The sequence below is a fragment of the Mus caroli genome, chromosome 4 (assembly GCF_900094665.2).
Source record: "Mus caroli chromosome 4, CAROLI_EIJ_v1.1, whole genome shotgun sequence".
Lineage (NCBI taxonomy): Eukaryota > Metazoa > Chordata > Mammalia > Rodentia > Muridae > Mus > Mus caroli.
The window spans coordinates 40,054,280-40,074,288 of NC_034573.1; the positions used below are offsets into that span (position 1 = coordinate 40,054,280).

General features: G+C 44.4%; 1 protein-coding gene across 4 annotated transcripts in view; it reads left to right on the forward strand.

Annotated features, from left to right (window-relative positions):
- The window catches only part of Tdrd7 (tudor domain containing 7), a 68,316-nt gene that overhangs the window by 24,809 nt on the left and 23,498 nt on the right, over positions 1-20,009 (forward strand). For all 4 annotated transcript variants that reach the window (XM_029476188.1, XM_021160235.2, XM_021160236.2 and 1 more), the window contains exons 4-8: positions 709-889; positions 2,834-2,907; positions 4,932-5,149; positions 15,742-16,325; positions 18,033-18,219. In XM_029476188.1, the coding sequence (XP_029332048.1) occupies positions 709-889; positions 2,834-2,907; positions 4,932-5,149; positions 15,742-16,325; positions 18,033-18,219 (1,244 nt within the window). The remainder of the gene's footprint in view (positions 1-708; positions 890-2,833; positions 2,908-4,931; positions 5,150-15,741; positions 16,326-18,032; positions 18,220-20,009) is intronic.

Sequence of the window (20,009 nt, forward strand, 5' to 3'; positions counted from 1 at the left end):
AACTGGGATTTCCATTGAAATGATGAAGATGAATGTGATTTACAAAATCCAGTGGTGACAGTGCAGAATAATGCAACTGATGGTGACTGTGGTGACAGCTAGGTGCAGTCTTACCATTTTAGGTTATTTGTCAAGAATCCTCATCCAGAATGTCGGATGAACCAAGAACCTGTGGTAGGCTTTTGTACTTAGCAGATTATGTCTTTTGGTTAAGACATTTATTTTTCAGAGAAATATGAATTACATGTCCTGACAACATGATAAACAGCTGTATTTCCTGAATGGGAAGTTATAATAGATTCTAAAACGAGATTCTCAAGCAGTGGTGTGGCAGTGATATGCAGTGTTAGGTGATTCATGGCAGAAGCATTTTGGCCAAGGCAGCCATCACTGTGAATGATGATGGGAGACTTGGGTGCAGGCAGAATGTGTGCACTGAGAAAGCAAGAGGGTCCTGCTGGCTTCACACCACCTGGTGGTGGCTTGGGAAGTGCTCCACAGTAGTGAGAGAGGGAAGAGAAGCACTGGCTAATGAGGCAGGCAAGACCCATCCATAGAACTCCCCAGTCTCTAGTGTCCCCTACTCACATCTCCTTGTGCTCTTTCGATTGTTCTGGGAAGTATGACCGGCAGAAACATCTGGAGCAACATAATGAAACTACAGTCTGAGGAAGCCAGCTGATTGTGTTGTATCTGCCTAATTTATAGGGAAGCCAAAGGCAACTCTCAGACAACCAGGATTTGCCTCGGATTATTCCATCAGCAGGAAACCTAATTCAGCGCTGTTAAGAGACAGAGGAAGCACCTTGGGAGTTAAGGCTGACATGGACATGCCGCCGTACCCAGACACTCCAGTGCAGAGGCACACGAGCATGTCTGCCAACAGCAGGTACCCTGGGCGCCATCTGGCTTAAAGGAGCCTTGCGGAGAGCTGGGTAACCGCTATTAGAAGTGTGTGTTCATAGGAGAAGCATTTTCTTCATGTTACCTGCATCACATGCATAACTGTTAATCCTCTTACTGCCTGGCGGCATCCCCTGAGTGACCCCCGTACTGTTTCCTCCTGCTGTTGCGATCTCTCCTTGTCCAGTCAGCTGTACACACTCTAATAATTTCTTCTAAGATGCTATTTTGTGTAATTTTCAAATTTTTCTACAAAATTGTTCTTACAGTTAGTAAGTTTCAGGTACAGTCTCATTTAGCTGTATATTCATTCACCTAATTGCCACAGTCAGGCAGTAGCATTTGATCTTGGTGCACTGGCACTCCTAGCCTCTGCTTGGGTGTGGCCATGCCTGCGCAGCCAACTGTAAGCTCATTGTTTTATGTTTTGTGGACCATTCCGCACTTGTCCAGTGAAAGCATGCAGGAAGCTGATCAAATGGATTCTTTCTATTTCTAAATGTTATGGTTCTGAGAAGTCACCCAGAGGTCAGCAAGCTACAATCAAAAACTCACTGTCTGCTTTTGTAAATAGAGTTTTATAGGAGCATGGCCACACTCTGTTCATGTATGGCCTGTGTTGTTTTCTACTGCAGTGGCAGAGTTGTGTGGTTGTGCAGAGCCTGAAGTCCGTCCTGTTGGCCTCCTGACAGGAAATACGTGCTGAGCCCTGATGGAGATAAATCAGTATCCATCTCCCTTCCAAGTTGAAAGTTGTGCCTTTCTGTAAATTTGTGATATCATATTCCTTTAAAGCTGTGTCTGCTTGGGGTAAAGATGAGTTTTTCCTCAGAAGCTTTCCATCCAGATGCTAAATAGTTAGGAAAAATTAATTTAAAAACAGCTTGGCAGACAGGTGTGCTTTGGCATTTTCTGTTGAGCACTTATATAGCTTAGTGCAGAGCAGTGGCATGTGCTAAGTAAATCCATTATTAGTAGTTGACAACCTGATTGCTTCTTTTAGAATTAAAATACCATTAGGAAATATGCTTCATTTGAAAGTTTAGGTTTTAAATCTTTTGTGCTGCTCAGAATTGTGACTGCTTCCCCTAATGAGAAAAATACGGTCACTGTCTCCTTTGATCATGGTTCTTTCAGCAAGTCTTATAACACTCACTCTCCCGTGCTAGTACTAAACAGTACTCAGGAGCCTGGGACACTACTGAAGGGAAAATGCACACACACGCACGCGCGCGCACACACACACACACACAGCGAGCGAGCGAGACAGACAGACAGACAGAGGAGTGAGAATGTGGGGAGTTGATGTGGGGTGCATGTGGAGGAGCATGTGGATGTGTGATGGGTGTATGTGTGCATGCATGTGTGTGGGTGTGGTTTGTTCATACTTATATCTGGAAACATCTTCCTGTGTGAGTCCAACAGTTGATAGTAAATTATGTTGGAAAGGATGTGAGGTAGGCAGGGGCCTATGTCTCTTTTCTCCATGTGGTTATTCGAGCAGCCTGTCTGCTGACTTTGAAACTTCACTTCCCCTACAGCCAAGCTAAAGCTAATGTTTGTACGGTCTGCTCCTGCTCTCCAGCACCTGGGTTAAAGGCCGTGACTGCAGCATGTCCCACTCTGTGCTGCAGCTAATCTTGTGCATGTGGTTATGTTCCAAAATAGTCCGTGTTTTAAGTGTTTATTCTTCATGTGCTTTTATGTATTAACCCTTTAAAGGTGATTAGTTGAAACTCTTACTCCAGGTTCTACGAGAGACTTCCAAAAACCTACTTTCAATTTAGCTTTTAATATACCTCTGAGTAAATATGAAATATGATGCCAAATTTATTTTCATATTTTGGGATATTAAGTTATTTTGTTGGTCAGTGACATGGGGATTTTAAATGAAAATTAGTGTCTAAAACTTGCTGTTTTCACACCTTAGGTTCAGTCCAAAGTCACCCTTGCCAGCATCTTTGCAGACACACATCTCAAGGACCTGCCCTAAGGAAGTAAATGGTATGTTTTCCAGATGTGCATGAGTCTTGGGCCCAACAGAAATCATCTAATGGTGGCTTTTGACATGCGCTCTCACTTCTCCTGCATGAGATTTATCTCCCTCACTCCATTTCTAACTGCAAACTCATGGATTGAAGTGATCTTTAGAGAAAATAATGCTTCCAGTGATAACGTCAGTGTGCATTGAGGCCTCCATCACACCAGACCCATTCTGCTCCATGGCCACGTGTCCCTGGAGTTACCTGTTTTCCTCACCCACTCCATAATTAGAGGGTGAACCCTCAAGATTTGACATGCAGAGGCCTCACTTTAAGGAAATACCCGCTCTGTTTCAAGGTCTAAGTGTGGGGCTTAAATTCATAAGAGATACTCGAGTTTCTGTACTAGTAAAAGTCGGCACTATGAACTGTGAGGTATGGGGCCTGGAGAAATAACTCACAAGTTAAGAGTAGTGGCTGCTCTTCCAAAGGATCTAGGTTTGATTCCCAAAGCCAACGTGGCTCCTGCCCCAGAGCCCTCTTCTTACTTCTGCATATATGTGGAGGTGCACAGACATACACGCAGTCAAAACATCCACTCACATAAAATGAAAACAATAAAGATTAAAATGATTTTAAATGGTGAGGTGACAGCTGGGTATAAGTAACTATTGATTATGAAGTGAAAAGGGCCTTTAAGAAACAATAGGCTAGTAAATGAAGCCAAGGAAGCTGCTGGTTAGACATGCACCACTCCTGGACTTGCCTTGTGCGAGCAGCGTGTGACTCCACTGAGTACTCTCACCAAGAGCAGCTTTCCGGAGGGCTGGCTCTGCTCCGTGAAATGACTGGGCAGGATTTGTTGCTTGCATTATGTCTCTTATTGAGTATAGATTCCTTTTACATAGGAGTATTCTTACAGTACTATGAAAATGAATAGTATGATTTTTGTACATAAGAACTATTTTTACATAGGATTTTCTAAATCATGACTACTCAGTGAAGTTGTATGCCTCTTTAGGAGTTTAAAATAGAATATGTTATTTCCTTAATAGGGAACAGTTATGGGTATCCTGGACCCTTCTCCTCTCTGTGCCAGTCTAAGGGTGGCAGAGGCACATCATTGTGTCTTCTAGTGAGAAGAGAGGAGTAATCTCTAAGGATCCTCAAGGAAAGCTCTTTTTGGTACCTGGTATCCTTAGATATCAGTATCCCCAGACTAGGCTATATATCTCTTATTAGTTAATGAAGAAGAAAATAAAAATGACTTTACTTAGCAGAAAAGGTATCTGATTAAATTGTAAATAAATTTTTCATGCAGGTGTTAGATTTTAATATGTTGATATATATCCTGATAGAATTCTATTTGGTTTGACATTATTTCCATAGTTAAAATACCAGAATGGTCACAGTAACACACAGGTTTCTCTTGATTAGTATGTAAACTCAGGCATTCTGAGTTTAAATAAAGAAATAAACAGGAGTGAAAGAAGCCAGCTAAAACTTTATGAAAGATAAATGTTGAAGAAGTAGAAACCAGACCTGTGGTTGATGTCCATAAACTAGCTGGAATCATTTTTTGTAGATGTCAGGCTCCTGTGGATTATTAAATTGTTTTTCTTAGTTCAAGAGAAAGTTCATCATAGTCAGAAAACCTGGACATCTTTTTATCTTTTATTAAAGCCCTCTTCCTACTTTTTGTGCCTCATAGATTATAGCTTCAGTTGAGCACTACACACATATTATCTAAAATGTTGTCTCCCTTCATTGCCATTAAATAGTAAAACACTATTTTTTACTCAGAACGATTGTCAGAATGTTCAAAGCAAACTGTAAAGTATCCTTGCAAAATGAAGGGATAAGTCCTCTCATTGAAGGTGTCTTAGCTCTGCTGCTAGAATTCAGGGATAGTAGATGAGGCGATGCTCAGTTTAGTCCACAGGTTTCTAAGTTCAGGATCCCAGAGCCCACAGCATAGCAGAGTCAGAGACACAGGTGCTAGGTAATGGAATAATCTATTAATTCTATCATTCTTTTAATTTAAAGATAATTTAAATCAGACTGTTGAGAAACCAAATATCACGCCTCCTGCCTCTTACACTAATAAGATGGATGAGGTTCAAAACCGCATAAAGGAAATATTAGACAAGCATAACAATGGCATTTGGATATCTAAGCTTCCACATTTTTACAAAGAGTTTTATAAAGAAGACCTTAACCAAGGAGTTTTACAGCAGTTTGAACACTGGCCTCACATTTGCACGGTACGTGTTTCCTTCTTCTTCCCCTCTACGCCCCCTCCCTGCCCAGCTTGCAGGTCCCAAGTTAGTAGTCAGAGAGCAGAGTGCTCCCATGGGCTTCTGACTGACTGTCTCTAAGATTAACACACGTGGCTTCTAACAAACGGCAAGGTTGGCAGTGCTGTTACCTATTTTGCTGAGTTTTAAGATGCGTTTAATATTTGGTAATATATGTACTGTGTACCATTTTGTGTTGATTGAACTTCTGCCGATAAACACTGGCTGCTGTGCCATTTTAGTGTATTGGTCACAGTTTGTATTAGTCCTAGTTTGTATATCCTTATCCTTATTTCAGCTGGAACATATTTATTTCATTTGTGCTAATTGTAATTGTTTTTACATGGAACCTGATTTGTTCTAGAACTGATACTATAATCATATAGTCATATTTGAGATCTGTGCAGGCTGTCCTCATGATAGAAGCTTTAGATTGAAAGCTCTTTGTAGCTGCCTCTGCTCAGAGTTCATGATTATAAGATGGGGGATCAGAATACTTTGTTAGAAGTTTTAGTCCGGCCAGAGGTAGAGACAGTGGGGTTCTTACACCCAAGTACTTTCCAGATGTTTCTTAACTATCAGTATAGAATCTATTTTTAAAATGTAGTTAGCCGGGCGTGGTGGTGCACACCTTTAATCCCAGCACTCGGGAGGCAGAGGCAGGCAGATTTCTGAGTTTGAGGCCAGCCTGGTCTACAAAGTGAGTTCCAGGACCGCCAGGGCTACACAGAGAAACCCTGTCTCTAAAAACCAAAACCAAACCAAACCAAAACAAAACAAAAACCCCAAAAAACTGTAGTTGTCCTAAATGACAGCATTAACACCTGCTTGGTGCTTCTGCATTTGTAGAATCAATTTCTTGGAGTCCGTGTGTTTTGAAAGAGGGCATTCTGTATCATACATTTTGCTTTCTATACCTATTGGGCAAAAGGACAGGTAGTCTCATCTTCTGGGCTCCTGGCCTAAGACAAGCATGTGTTTTGGCACTATTGCCCCATAGGCTAGAGTTCCCTCTGAGTCTCATGCTCAGTTCCAGGCAGAAGTCATCCTCCCACACTTCCATTCACATGACACTGCTCCTGCTCATCACTGCTCTGAGCACTGAAAGCATAGGAAATGAAGTCTAGTAAGGTAAAGAGCTATGAAAAAAAAAAAAAAGGGTTAGGGCAGTGTGGCCAGTGTTGGAATACTCTATATGAAGTAGGCAGACAAGAACTGCCAAACTCTGGAGACACTGCTCTGTTTCTGTAAGTGCAGAATAACAAATGTTCTGGAAAACGTTGTCTGTAGTGTTGAAAGTGTAAAGCCTTGTTCCTAAAGTGGGAATTCTGTCTCCCTTTATTTGGGGAAGAGTCCCTCCCGGATACAGTATGTTGATACTCCCTCTGACACCTTACTTCTAAGGAGCTTGTTAGGAGTTTGTTGGCCTGAGTTTCAGCTCATATTGGATGTATACCATCCTTTGATTTTAAAATTCCATTGACAATTGCAAACTTTAAAGTTTTAATGGCCCTGGAGCTTTTTATGGTGATGATACAAAGATAACAGGCTGCCAGGTTTGGATAAGAAATTCTTTAGCACCTAAGTTTAAAGAATAAACAGTGTGTTGTGTTTTTGTTGCTTTATATATACTTCATGATAATTACTAGCATTTGTGTAGCTCAATTTATTACTTCTAGAGGAATTTTCATCTTTGCTGCTCTAGATGGCTATAGGGTCCCAGAATACTTTATTGGCAAGAGTTAGCTATTCTGTTGATATTAGAATGTTACCTAAAATGGATGGTTTTCTCTTAAATTTTAGGTACTGAAGCAACCACCTTTTTTGTTACACTTTTAGCACTTCACTCCATCTACAACTCATGATTGTTGTCAGGAATGCTGAGCATGAGGCAGAACCACAGAAGTCACTCCTTACCAGTGTCCCTCTGGGCTTTGGGTAGGACCATCTAGACTGATTAGGACTGTTAGTGAGAGGTGCTGATGGGAGGCAGGGTGCCTAGGATACCACAAACTGCCAGTCATTTGGGTGTCTGTTGATAGTTCCCATACCTATTTTCTGACTTCTGAGTATTCTTAATAGTTTGAGTTTTTCCTTGGTCATTTCTCACTGGCTTTAAACAGCTGTGCCATGGTTATTGTCCTTCTTCCCCGTGTTCTCACCTCCATGAAGAGAAGAACTCTGATAGCATGCCTGGGGCTGTGTTAGCACAGCCAGCATCAGGCAGAGGGAAAGGTGGCACAGAGAATGTGGTATTAGAAATGGGCCCTTGTTCTGTGGCCTATCACAACAGAAGAAGAAATCTAAGGGCATTCTATTTATTTAAAAAAAATTCTCCAACTGTATATTCTATATACAGTTAAAAATTAAAAATCAAGTCATAAAAATTCAAATATCCTGTAGTCCTACCATTCAAAGACATGTGCTTGTAGAGCTCTCCCTTTGCCTGTCAGAAGGGCAGCTTCAGCTTCAGGGACAAAATAGCAGCTCTGAAGTTTTACCTTGATGGAGCTTCAGATCAATGGTGTGCAGTAAGCCATGTCACAAAATGCTAGATGACATTGTGAGGTTTTATTTGTAGACAGGATATTGCCATCATTTTGTAACCCAGGTTAACCTTGAGCTCACAGTAGTCCTTCTGCCTCAGCTCCTTGAGTGCTCGGATTACAGGTGTAACTCTGACACTGGGCTGCATGACATTTAACCTTTTGGATCACTCAGGCAGCAGAGGGTGTGCTAGAAAGCTGGGGAGACTGTCAGTCACAATAATGGCTAAGTTCATAGTTTTAGGCAGCTGTAAGAGAAATAGAAATGGTGGGGAACCTTGTTTTACCTATGGAGAGTCCCTGCTAGGGTCTAGTAGAAGGGCAGTAACTGTTTCTGGCTGTGATGATAGGAAGGATGCCCTCTTTAACAGCTGGACTTGACTGGGAGTTAAAAAATACTTGTGTGACAGGGCTGGAGAAATGGCTCAGTGGTTAAGAGCACTGACTGCTCTTTCAGAGATCCTGAGTTAAATTCCCAGCAACCACATGGTGGCTCACAACCATCTGTAATGGGATCTGATCCCCTCTTCTGGTGTGTCTGAAGATAGTGACAGTGTACTCATATACATAAAAATAAATAATAAAAAAAATTGTGTGCCAGCCACTGACCTAGGTGCTAAGGATAGAACAGAAAACAAGACAGACATGGTCTTGCCCTTGGGTAGAGAAAATCATCATTTGAACAACTGCTGCTAGGCCTCCAACTGTGCTGAGGGCCTTGCAGGTGGGAGATGAACAGGGCACCTTTGGGGCAGTAAGTGACTGTTAAATGGGAAGCTAACACTGCATGATATAGACCAGAGGAGCTGCTCATGCCCAAGTCAGGAACAAGAGACATTTCATGTTTAGGAAGTGTCAGGAGTGAAGGGTTCAGAAGGAAGCTAGCTTCATAAAGAGTCATCACTAGTGGACGTGCTGTGTCCCTGCTCTGAGGTTGCCATGATCCTGACCTCTGACTGACTTGCAGATCTTTCAGCAGGGACTGTTGAGTAGTGGATTGAACTGAAGCCTGCTGTGAGACCTGGGTGGAGAGAACAGTGGCTTCATTCATGTGTCAGCCGGCATGTCTGTCTCAGGGTCCTGCCCAAAGCTGTTTGGAGAGCAGAGAGCCTAAGCTTTTGAGCCAGGTCAGATGCATTTACAGCCACAAGATCTGCTGAAAGACAGCTATGGGACCACCAGAGAAGTATTCCATGTTTGTGGCCCAACAGGCCTGTGTTATAGAAAGTGATCCATTATGAATGGCAATACAATATTGCTGTATGTAAGATGCTCTTGGAAATGCCTGATGACATTAATTATTAATATTTTCCACAAAGATGATTTGCTGTTACATGCGTTTCTGTTGGGTATCATTTTGTAACCCATAGAAGTCACTGAGTTTTAAGTTGGTGTTGTAGTACCCAGACCCATTCCTACAATATGCACAACATCAGTAGAGCCCATCTGAAAAGGCAGAGGTACCAGCAGTTCCCTCATGTATATACAGCACCCTGGTCCCCAGCTTCTCATCATCAGAGTAAAGCCTGGTGAGCACATTGGTACAACATCGTCTCAGCAGACAGCTGAGTAGATGACAGACGAGCTGGTGCATGGCAGAATCAAGAGGAGGCGAGAGATAGTATGCCATCTGTGTGAGCTACCCACAACCTGGTGGATGCCGGACAGCTTAGATCACAATTGAGTTGGAATTTGATTTGAAGCCTCAATATAAAACTGCTATTCCATGGAAACAGCCCATACAGATGCTTTGGAAAGTCTCTTGATTTGATTGGATACTACTTTCTTACAGAATTTTAGAGAAAATTCTAACTCCATAGAGACAGTAAACTTAATCGCTGAGGCCTCCGCAGTGCCTTTAGGGGTGTCATTTATTAGCTGTGTAACTTTCAGCCTACACACCACTCTTTTAGAGCCCTAATCTACTCTATCAGATAACTAATCCTGCACATGTCATAGGGTTGTTGGGAGAATTAAATGAGATAATATACATAAAGCAGCTGCTAGCAGAACATCAGAAACCACAGCCCAGCCTTACAGCAGACAAAGTCTTTGCTCAAGTTGGGGTGCCTAAGTGAGTCCTCCAGAGGAAGTTACTTCAATGGAAACAGGAGATGCTACTAAGAGGAGAAGGTTCTAGGCAAAGAAGCAGTGACCTGCAGGGACTACAGCTCTAATATGCGCATAGGTGCCACCTGGGAAGATATCTCTCCTTTCCTCACCCCTGCTACAGGTAATGAGGACAAGGGGGAAGCCTAGTGCACAGTGCAAGCCCCAGCTCCCAGCCAGAAGTATCCCAGGAAGTTCTATAGATGTAACTGGAAGACAACATTATCTTCCAAATTTGTGAGCAAGTGGCTTCAGTTTGGGCAAAGATATGAAGTTTATCCGTGTTGAGGTGGTGTCAGTGTGTTTCTAGAGACAGCATCAGTGAGAAGGAAGGCATCAGGTAGACCAGCAGGTGAGTTGGTAGTGAAGGAGGCCCTGCACCTACAGCTACCTTCAGAGCCATGGAGAAAGATTCTCTGAGTAGATGACTTGTGAGTGGCCAGGGGTTACAGTAACAGAGAACTTCTTGCTTCATCTTTTAAGTCACTGTGGGATGTGTCACAAACCATGCTTCTTAAACAGAACCCACTGCAAAGGTGCTCCTTTGAGCACCTTGGTGGTGGCCATTAGTGTGGAGCGCTGCTGCAGAGCTGTGTGAGGTGGATGGTGTGTGGCTGCACTGTGCTGCTTTAGCTTCTTTGTCTTCCCGTGAACACAGTACGTCTGTCATTCTACAGCATGATGTGCCGCCAATTATACCAGGCTGGCTGTCTAACTGTGCATCTGTCTTCATCTCTCCCAGTTCTGACTTCCAGCCAGTCTCACCTTTAGCATGGAGTGGCTGTCTGTTAAGGAGCCGACTGACCAGTGTGAGCATAGCATACAGGCTGGAAACAGCGATAGACAGTGTCATTGCTGAGAGGCAGTATCTGGAGGTCTTTCCTCCACTGCTAAGGTTAAAGGTTAAGTTTTTAACATAGGTTTCTTTCTGTTAGTGTTGATTCATTTTGAGCCCATAACTGCCCATAACCATTGTTTGGAGGGCTAGGATGTATGTAGATCTGTAGGTGAATAAAGACATTTATTATACCATTTTGAATTTCAATTTAATGATAGCCATGTAAAATAAGATTTAAAACATTATTTAAAACCTTAACATAAAATTGCTACTCCATGGAAATAGAGCTGTGCTCCTATAGATAGTTTGGGAAGCCTCAATTTAATTGGATGTTACTGGATTCTTCTAGAACCCTAAAGAAAATTCTAATTCCATAGAAACAGTAAACATAACTTCAGAGGCCTCTGCTGTGCTCTTGGCAGGTGAGCAGTCAGAGCCCAAGTTCACAGGCAAAACTAGAACGAGAGAAGACCTCTCCTGGCTAAGGAGAAAACGGTGCAAAGGATGAATCCTTACGTGTATGAACACAGAGCTGTCCAAAGAAGTTGATGGTTTTTTCTTTGGACCTGTACCTACCAAACCTGATGTGTCTCCTGGAAGCTTACAGAAACCTGGTGAGGTGTGAGATTCCAAATGAGGCAGAGTCAATCCAAATCAAGCTAATTAGAGGAAATTTGTGAGCATAGCAAATTTAAGGTGTGTTTAACATAGAATCTGCTGATGGTCACTGTAGAAGGTGGGTTATGTCCATGGTATGCAGTGCTAATGGCGTACATTACTGGTCTCCAGTAGGAGGTGCAGGTTAGGCCATGACTGTGTCTGCCACTAGACTGATGATTTGAAGAGTAGATATCCAGATCTAAGCTACAAAGATGATGGGAGCATGGTTAGGATGCCGAGTCTGCCCACACTGCATGGGCAGCGGCAGGGGAGGGGTGCTGATCCTTTCCCACTGTGTGCATGAGTCAGGTGGGCTAGAGGAACTAGAAGTCATAAAAGTCTTCTCCTGGGAGATCTGGCAGAAGTGGCTTTCTGGCCGTCATGTGCAGGAAATATAAGAGCCTTGTTTCTGTGTTGGGAACTGAAACAGGAGCCCATGCATAAATCCTAAACCCTGTGAGATGGGCCAGAGCACAGAAAAGAGCAGAAGTCAGATACCCAATAATTTGAGCATGGTTCCTTAGCTTTGAGGAGACCTGGAGTGTAGCGGGAGAGAGAGAACTAGAGATGTCATGGTTTGTGGGAGCCAGCAGCCATGGGAGAGTTTTGGGAAAAGTGAGTTTCCATCCATAGGAAAATTTAAAACAAATGAGCTAAAAATTATATTTGTTTTAATTTTTAGGTCTAAATTATGCCTCCCATGTATATTTCCCTTTTGAACTAAGAAACCCTTAAGCCAGTAGTCCTCAACATATTGGTCTCTGCCCCTTTGCGGGTGGAGCAACCCTTTCACAGGGATCATTTAACACCATCAGAAAACAAGTATTTACATTATGGTTCATAACAGTAGAAAATTACAGTTATGAATAAGCAACAAAATTGCTTTTATGGTTGGGGTCACCACAACATGAGGAAGTGTATTAAAGGGTCATAGCATTAGGAAGGCTGAGAACCACTTCCTTAAATCATTCTCCACAGGTGAGTTAATGAAATATTTAGTCCAAACCTGTTTTCCATGTCACTAAACTTACCAGGGAATAAATTTGCCTGAAGTTTTGAATGCTTTCTGAATTAACTGCAGCTAGGCCAGGATCTGTTCCTAAAGTTAGGTGAGTGTTTAATTTTAGTCAGCAGGCAGAACTGACAAGTTCAGGCAGGCATTCAACCTCCATTTTGAAATATGGAAGCAGTCTACAGGCATAGCCCTGACACATCCAGTCTTATCTAAAATATAGAAGGAGCCACTACAGTTTCACTGGAGTTTACAGTTCAGAGAAGTTGTGGAGAAAGGAAGGATTGCCTTAAACAAAAGCCTAGTGCTGCTAAGGGAAGCCACCTTCTAGTTTAGGGCTTTGCGTGACTGTTGCTTGGACTTTGGGGAAATTCTTGCTGTTTATAGGCAAAGTTTGGCTTAGGTGCTGCAGCCAGATTTGTAAACACACTACTTCTGGATGACCATTAAGCTTATTCTAGAAGTAGCTGCACATAGAGGTGCACACCCGCGTCTCATCACCTGAGGAGGAGAGTTAGGAGTTCTAGATCCTCAGTCAGATGGATAAGTCTGAGGCCAGCCTGGGCTACACAAGGTCTTGTCTGAAAAGCAGAGATTATTGAATAAAGATTAGAAAAAAAATAGGATTATGCTTTTGCCTTAGACCAACTTCTACTAAGTGGACAAGTTGTCCATAACTCTGTTGAAAGCAGAGCTTCCTGCTCAAAAGAGCTCACTGCACTGCGTGGAGAGGAAGAGCTTTGCGGGAGCTAATGTGGCCAGCATGTCTCGTCATACTGACAAGCAGGAAGAAATGGCAGCTGGACACTGGGGTGGGTGGGACAAATAAACACTGAAGTACCCTATATTTTCAGGTAACTTCTTTAGAAAGGTATCAAAATCCTTTTGGGGTTAAAGGATGCATGCGGTTATGGCCCAAGGCTTATGGCCTCTTCTCTGCTGTGCTCCTGAGAAGAGGTTGAGAAAGGTTAGTAGGTGAAGGTGGAGAGAGTTTGAAGGTAAGCCCTACAGCCTCCTCTGGCTCTGGATGTGGAAGGCTGCCATGTCTCAGTATGAAGTTACTTCAGCTGGAGTCATACACACGGGAGCCACTCACAGCACTGGCTTTTATTTTTCCATTTTTCTGGGAAATATATTTTCCAGCCCTACTTGGAAGCCTGGCCTAAATTCTGAGGCCTTGTCCAGTATGCTAAAGCACAGCACAGGCTGGCATTTTAAATGGCAGATGTAAAGCCAGGCGTGACATGATCCTTACTTCAGAGGCTGAAGCAGGAAGATGGCTAATGAAAGACCAGCTCAGGCTACATAGCAAGCCCGACCTCAGACTAGAGAGGGGCTAGAAATGTGGCTTAGTGATAGAATCCTTGCTTTGAATCCTGTCCTAGCATTGGAGAGAAACTTTGAAAAATTAAAAATTTGGATTTGAGAAGCTGATGAGCCATGGAGAGAAGGAATAGCCAGATATTTATGTCACTGTGACTTAGCTGTGCTCTACATAGCACTTCCAAGTGATCGCAGGCTCTTCAGAGTCTGAAATGTTTCCTGAAACATTTCATTCCTTGAAACTTAAGACACATTCAGTAGTGGAAGAAGAAAGAAGAAAACCAAGGAAGATCCGTGTCTCCCGGTTCTTAAGTATCATGAAGAGTAAAAGGATTCTTGTTTTTGTTGTTGTTGTTGTTTGTTTGTTTGTTTTTGCTTTTGTTTTTTGAGATAAGATCTCCTGTAGCCTAGGCTGTCTTTATAAAGTATGTAGCTTAAGGTAACATTGGACTCTTGATCTTCCCACCACCACCTCCAAAGTGCTTGAGATTAGAAATGTATGCTCCAATGCCCAGCTCCAAATGGGACCTTTAGTGTCACAGTGATCTTTTCTTTCAATTTATTATTAATAAATTGAATAGTCTTCCCTTGAACATTTGCACCTGTGGTCTGTCTACCTGCATACTGTGTAAACAGTGAGGTAAATGAAGTGATGTTCTTTATTCGTCAGCCAGCCAATCAACAGAAGTATTCTGGTTGTGCCTGGCACTTGCCTGTGATACCAACTCATAAGAGACAGAGGGCCAGGAATGTGTGGTGGCTCACACCTTTAATCCCAGCACTAGAGAGGCAGAGGCAGGTAGATCTCTGTGAGTTTGAGGCCAGCCTGGTACAGAGTTCCAGTATAGCTGGAGAGACCCTGTCTCAAAAGAGAGGGTTGGGGAGATCAGGAGTTCAAAGCCAGTTTGTGTTAAATAGTGAGTTTAAGGCCAGCCTGGGCTACAGGCAACCCTGCCTAAAAACAAAATGCATGACTCAAACAGCAACAAAACAGGAAGCAGTCTGTTGTCTTTGGTAATTTCCTATTAAGCTTACCATCCTAGTAGATTCTCCTAAGAATTAAAATTGTAGCTGAGTAATAGCTGAATGGGACTAATAAAGGGGACCATTCCTGAAGGCAGACCGTGAAGTCTGACTCGGGCTAAGGGTGAAGCATCTGGTTTTGTAAAGACTGAATAGTGAAGGTCTAGGCTTTGGGAGTTCAGTAGTGTTGCAGAGCTGCATGACGGTCACCTGTCCTGTCCTGACTCACAGAGCAAAGCAGCCTTGGGTTGCTTATGCCAGGGAGGCTGGATGCACACCTAATCCCATAGGATGTTCACTGTGAAATGACTCTGCTGATTGGTCAGCCATTTAAGCTGTGAAAGTCAGTCTTAGCTCATAAGTATAAACTGCAGAGGGCCAGTCCTCTTCTGTCAGTAGAAAGGCTTAGCAATGGAGGACAGCAGTGTCACCAGTTCTCCGGGTTCCTCTCAGGCATGTACAGTCAGAGACTGGTTGCCATCTGACTCGGGTTATTTTCCCCACTAGCTCGTTAAGATGGCAGTGTTTTCGGTTATGTGTGTGCTGTGGTGATTGCTCACACTGCCTTACCTCTGGGGCATCATTTCTGAAGACTCCCACACTGAGAGCTGAGAGTTTCTCAGGACGCTGTAGGAAGGAAGGTGGCACCCCTATCCTACCTGTGGGTAACCACTCCACCGTTCCTCTCCGTGGTGTGTGTGCTCCTGACATAGATAGCTTCATCTCACCCTGGGTCCTGTGTATTTTGCAAACTTTGCTCTGGATTTAGCAGAGAAACATTGACAGGGCAGAAGCCTCATGATCCCCTGGGCTCTATGTTAACTATCTTCTAAGTGAAATGAATGCTTTTTCTTCCCTGATTGTCTCTGGACTCTTGCTCATGGCATCTGTCAGGTGATACACCTTTGTAGTTAAGAAGAATAACATGTACACGTTTTCACATTATGAAATTAAAAACAGTCCTCTGTCAAATATAAAATAATTTGTGTTTTTTAAGGTTTTCTTACCCACTGAAATGTTTGTCATTGGCTCTCTTTAAATATTTCAGGTGGAAAAACCTTGTGGTGGTGGTCAAGATTCACTTCTTTATCCTGCCAAGAGAGAGCAGCCCTTGAGAAGTGACCAGGACCCTGAGAAGGAGCTCCCACCTCCACCTCCTGCTCCCAAGCAGGAGGTTCCATCCCAAGGGAGCCCAGCAGTGATGCCAGATGTCAAGGAGAAAGTGGCAGAACTGCTGGGCAAGTACTCAAGTGGCCTTTGGGCAAGTGCGCTCCCCAAAGCATTTGAGGACATGTACAAAGTCAAGTTCCCTGAGGATGCCTTAAAAAATCTCACCTCACTCTCTGATGTGTGCACCATAAACTACATTTCTGGAAACACCCAGAAGGCAATTCTCTATGCGAAACTCCCATTGCCCACTGACAAGATCTTAAAGGATGAAGGGCAGGCACAAGGAGATTTTGACATCAAGTCGATGATTGAACAAGAGTATTTGCAGATAGAAAAAAACATGGCTGAAAGTGCTGATGAGTTTATGGAGGACATAACTGTGCCACCTCTGGTAATTCCTACCGAGGCCTCACCGTCTGTGTTGGTGGTTGAGCTGAGCAACACAAATGATGTGGTTATCAGGCAAGTTGGCCTTTCTAGTTGTTCTGAGCTGTGCAGTGTTGTCACGTGACCACTCCTGGCATGGATGCTGTGGAGGGAAGGAAGAGCAGCATCCTCAGGAGTGTGCTCACGTTTATAAAAGGCCCAGCGTTCTTAGGAGAAATAATGGCTAATAGTTTTAAATGGGAATGATAATATGAACTTGTTGAAAGTTGTGTCATAAGCATCATGGCAACTGTGTCAGAAACATCAGCCTGGCCCCTTCAGGCCAGGTGATGCCGTCAGATCTAGGACTGTGTGGCAGCCCTAAAAGGTCAGGGTAGCGAATTTCATCGTACACTCAGATTAGCCAGTGGACCTAGAGCTGCCCTGCTGCCCTGAGCCTTTGGATGCCATTCTAAGAGATGTGTAGCTGTCACCGATGTGGCTAATGACAGCCTGAATTGACACTGAAGCACTGGATTACCATCCAGTGTGGAGCTGTGGCTGGGGAGAGGGAGAGAACATTAAAACAGAAAGCATCCAGGTCCCTTCACCCCAAATGGCCCTCTGGTTTGTGCAGCCCAAGGCCTATAGATAAACTAGAAAAGCCCAGAGAATGCCCAAATTAGATCCTTCCAGAAGGAAGAGCTTGAGAGCATTAAAGCAAGTGGTGGCCCAGCTGACACTGAAGGGACTGTGAAGCCTGCCTAGTCTCCTGCTCTGCCACTAAGAAGGATCTTTAGAGGGACTTTGACTTACATGGGGTTTTAGATGCAGCTTTGTATCGGTCACATACTGAGCTGGTCTGTGCAAATTCTCGGTCCCTGTGCTCAGGTAATTTGGAGACAGTGTATGAGCCCATCCTGGGTACTGCCCACTCTCACCTAGCTGTAGCACCAGCCCTTGTCCTCACTTGTGAGTGGAGCCATCCTTCTCTACTGGCTGCTGCAACTCCTGGATGCCTCTCCACATTTACTCAGTTGTCACCTAAGTTCAAGCCCCCAAGCCCCATGTCTCAAAGACTGGAGCCCAATGCAAGAGTGACTCCAGCCTCTCCTGAACACTTGCAACACACAGCAAGTGTAGACGATGGATCTTGACAAAGTCTAACCCATTCAGGGATGAGGACTACACATCTTAAGTTAGCTAGTTTCCAAAGAGTCATTCTTTGCATTGTGTGTGAAACGTCTTCGTAGCTTCCCTTCCTCTCTAGTAACAGGTAGGCTGGCTGGGCCATCCTCTGTCCTGCAGATAGTCACCAAGACCATGTGGAGCAATTTCTTAGAGTCTTCTCAAATCACCAGAGGCTCTGAGTAAAAACTGGAGAAATGTAAGAACAAGGGCTCCTCTGCCTCCTCCCTCACCTTGGCCAGGTGATTTGAGGACTCTTCGAGCTGCAAGCTTCATCCTGTAGCAGAAGTGTTGTCATTTCATGAGATGCAGCCTCGCCAGGATAAAGCCATCTGCCAGATCAAAGCAGCCTCATTCAAACCTGGAAGGGCTCACGGGAGCCCCTGTGGTGTCTCCACACACCTTCAATCTCCTGTCCTGGGCTCTCTTGCACCCTGCTTCTTCCTGGGGCCTCCAATGCCTGTTTCACCTCTGCTGTTCTCAGGGCTGTCACACTGGGCAGTGGGCACCATAGTCCTATCTCCCTGTACTGAGAATGGTGTTCCCTGAGCACAGTTCCTTCCCCTGCTGGGGTGGGTTCACTCACCCTGACTGTTGCTCTTCTCACCATTACAGGTATGTAGGCAAAGACTACTCAGCTGCTCAGGAACTGATGGAGGACGAGATGAAGGAGTATTACAGTAAGAACCCCAGAGTCACACCAATCCAGACTGTGCGCGTGGGGCAGCTGCTGGCAGTCAATGCAGAGGAGGATGCCTGGTTGCGAGCACAGATCATTTCCACGGATGAGAACAAGATAAAGGCAAGCTCAGTTTTGTTAGCATGAGGTAGATACGTTACAAGTTTTCAGACGTGATTGTTGTTTATTGTTCTTTCAAATCCAGTGTGACTTTCACCAGAAATTCCAAGTAGTGCCTGTGAAAGACTATCCCTGTTAGCTCTTATATCAGTGGTAGTTAGTTCTCTGTGAGGGGCAGACTCAGATCTTATCAGAAGGGTGTTTCCCCACTCCTGGCACTGAGCAGCTCCATAAGCAGCTTCAAGCAGGCCTTCTCTGAAGAAGCAGCCACAGCAGAGAGCTGCCATTCTTCCTCCCTGTCTTAGCCTGAGCTGGGCTCATGCATCAGCAGGCTTTAGTACTTTTGGCAACATCCTGTCTTGGTGATCAGCCTCTGCCCCTTTGCGTTGTACCTTCCATGAGGAGCCCAAGGATCAAGACTGTCCACAGGCTCAGTTTCCTTGAGAGTTATGTCCTTTTAAGCCTTAGAGCTCCCCAGACAGGGAGAAAAGTTGCTGAGCCATGGTGGGCTGCTGGCTTGGTGGCCACCTGAATATGTCACTTCTGCCTTCCTTGTTGCAAGCATGCTGTGAATGACAGTCCTGTGTCTGGTGTCTCCCAGGCAGAGGGCTGCTGTTTTTTGACATGAAGGCAAAGGAGCATAGGCCAATCACCAGGACAGGATGTGGCCGGAAGTCTTGGGGCCTACAGATGGGGCAGGACCTAAGAGGATTGAGAGTAACCCTGGGCGCAGCCCAACTCAAGCTAAGACAATGAGAGGAAGAACGGCAGCTCTCTGCTGAGACTGCTTCCTCAGGGAAGGCCTGCTTGAAGCAGCTCAAGTCTTCTTAGTCTCTTATGATATCTCTGGCAGCTAGGAGAAGTATGCAGGCACTCAGGTGGCACAGAGACCTGTGGTCACTTCATGGTGCCAGAGAACCAGAAATGGAAGCCCCAAGTGCCTGTTCACCGATTGCTATGGTTGCCTGAGATGCTTGCTCTGCTCTCCTGCAGCAAGGCACACAGGGTGAGGTGGCTGAGGCATACAGGCACATCCAAGGATGAGGGGTTTGTGAATTGTAATTGTCATATGTATTATTAGCTGGGCCTGGTGTTACAGCTCTGTAATCCAGCTACTTGGGAGGCAGAGGCAGGAGAAGCACAATTTCAAGGCCAGCTTAGGCAACAACTTAGTAGGAACCTGTCTTAGAAAGTTACAGGATATAACTCAGTGGTTAAAGCACTTGTCTAGCATACATTTGGCCTTACGTCCAACCTCCAGTACCACAGAAGAAACAAAAATTTACCACTACTACCATAGCAATAGATGCAGCAGGCAAGTCAGTAAAGAAGCCAGCTGCAGACATAAACCCTATGAAGACTTCGGAGTGGTCCTGCCGTAGCCTCTTGCTGGGCTAACAGTATGGCCTCACCTGCTCTGGAGTCTGGGTCTTACACTGCTTCTCATCATCAGCATATATAACGTGGGTCCAGGAGGAGCACACCCGAGATTCAGGTGTAGGCTGCTGTTCATGAAATTGAAACGTTTGCCTGAGTCTTGAGGCCTGTGAGAGGGGAAGAAATTGTGTGGACATGATGGACTAGAACTCTGGCATGGCCAGTGGTCTGGGTCCAGGCAGCAGAGTCCAGTATTGTCTCCTAAGGTGAGTCTTTGCCTCAGCAACCAGGCACACGCACCACATAGTCAGGGGAGTTGGAGGGCTCTCTGCCTTTCTTCTTCCTCAGACTCTGCCATGGAGGAATTGATCTTTATTTCCTGCCTCTGTTGCCTGGTATTTTCCAGGCAGCGCTGC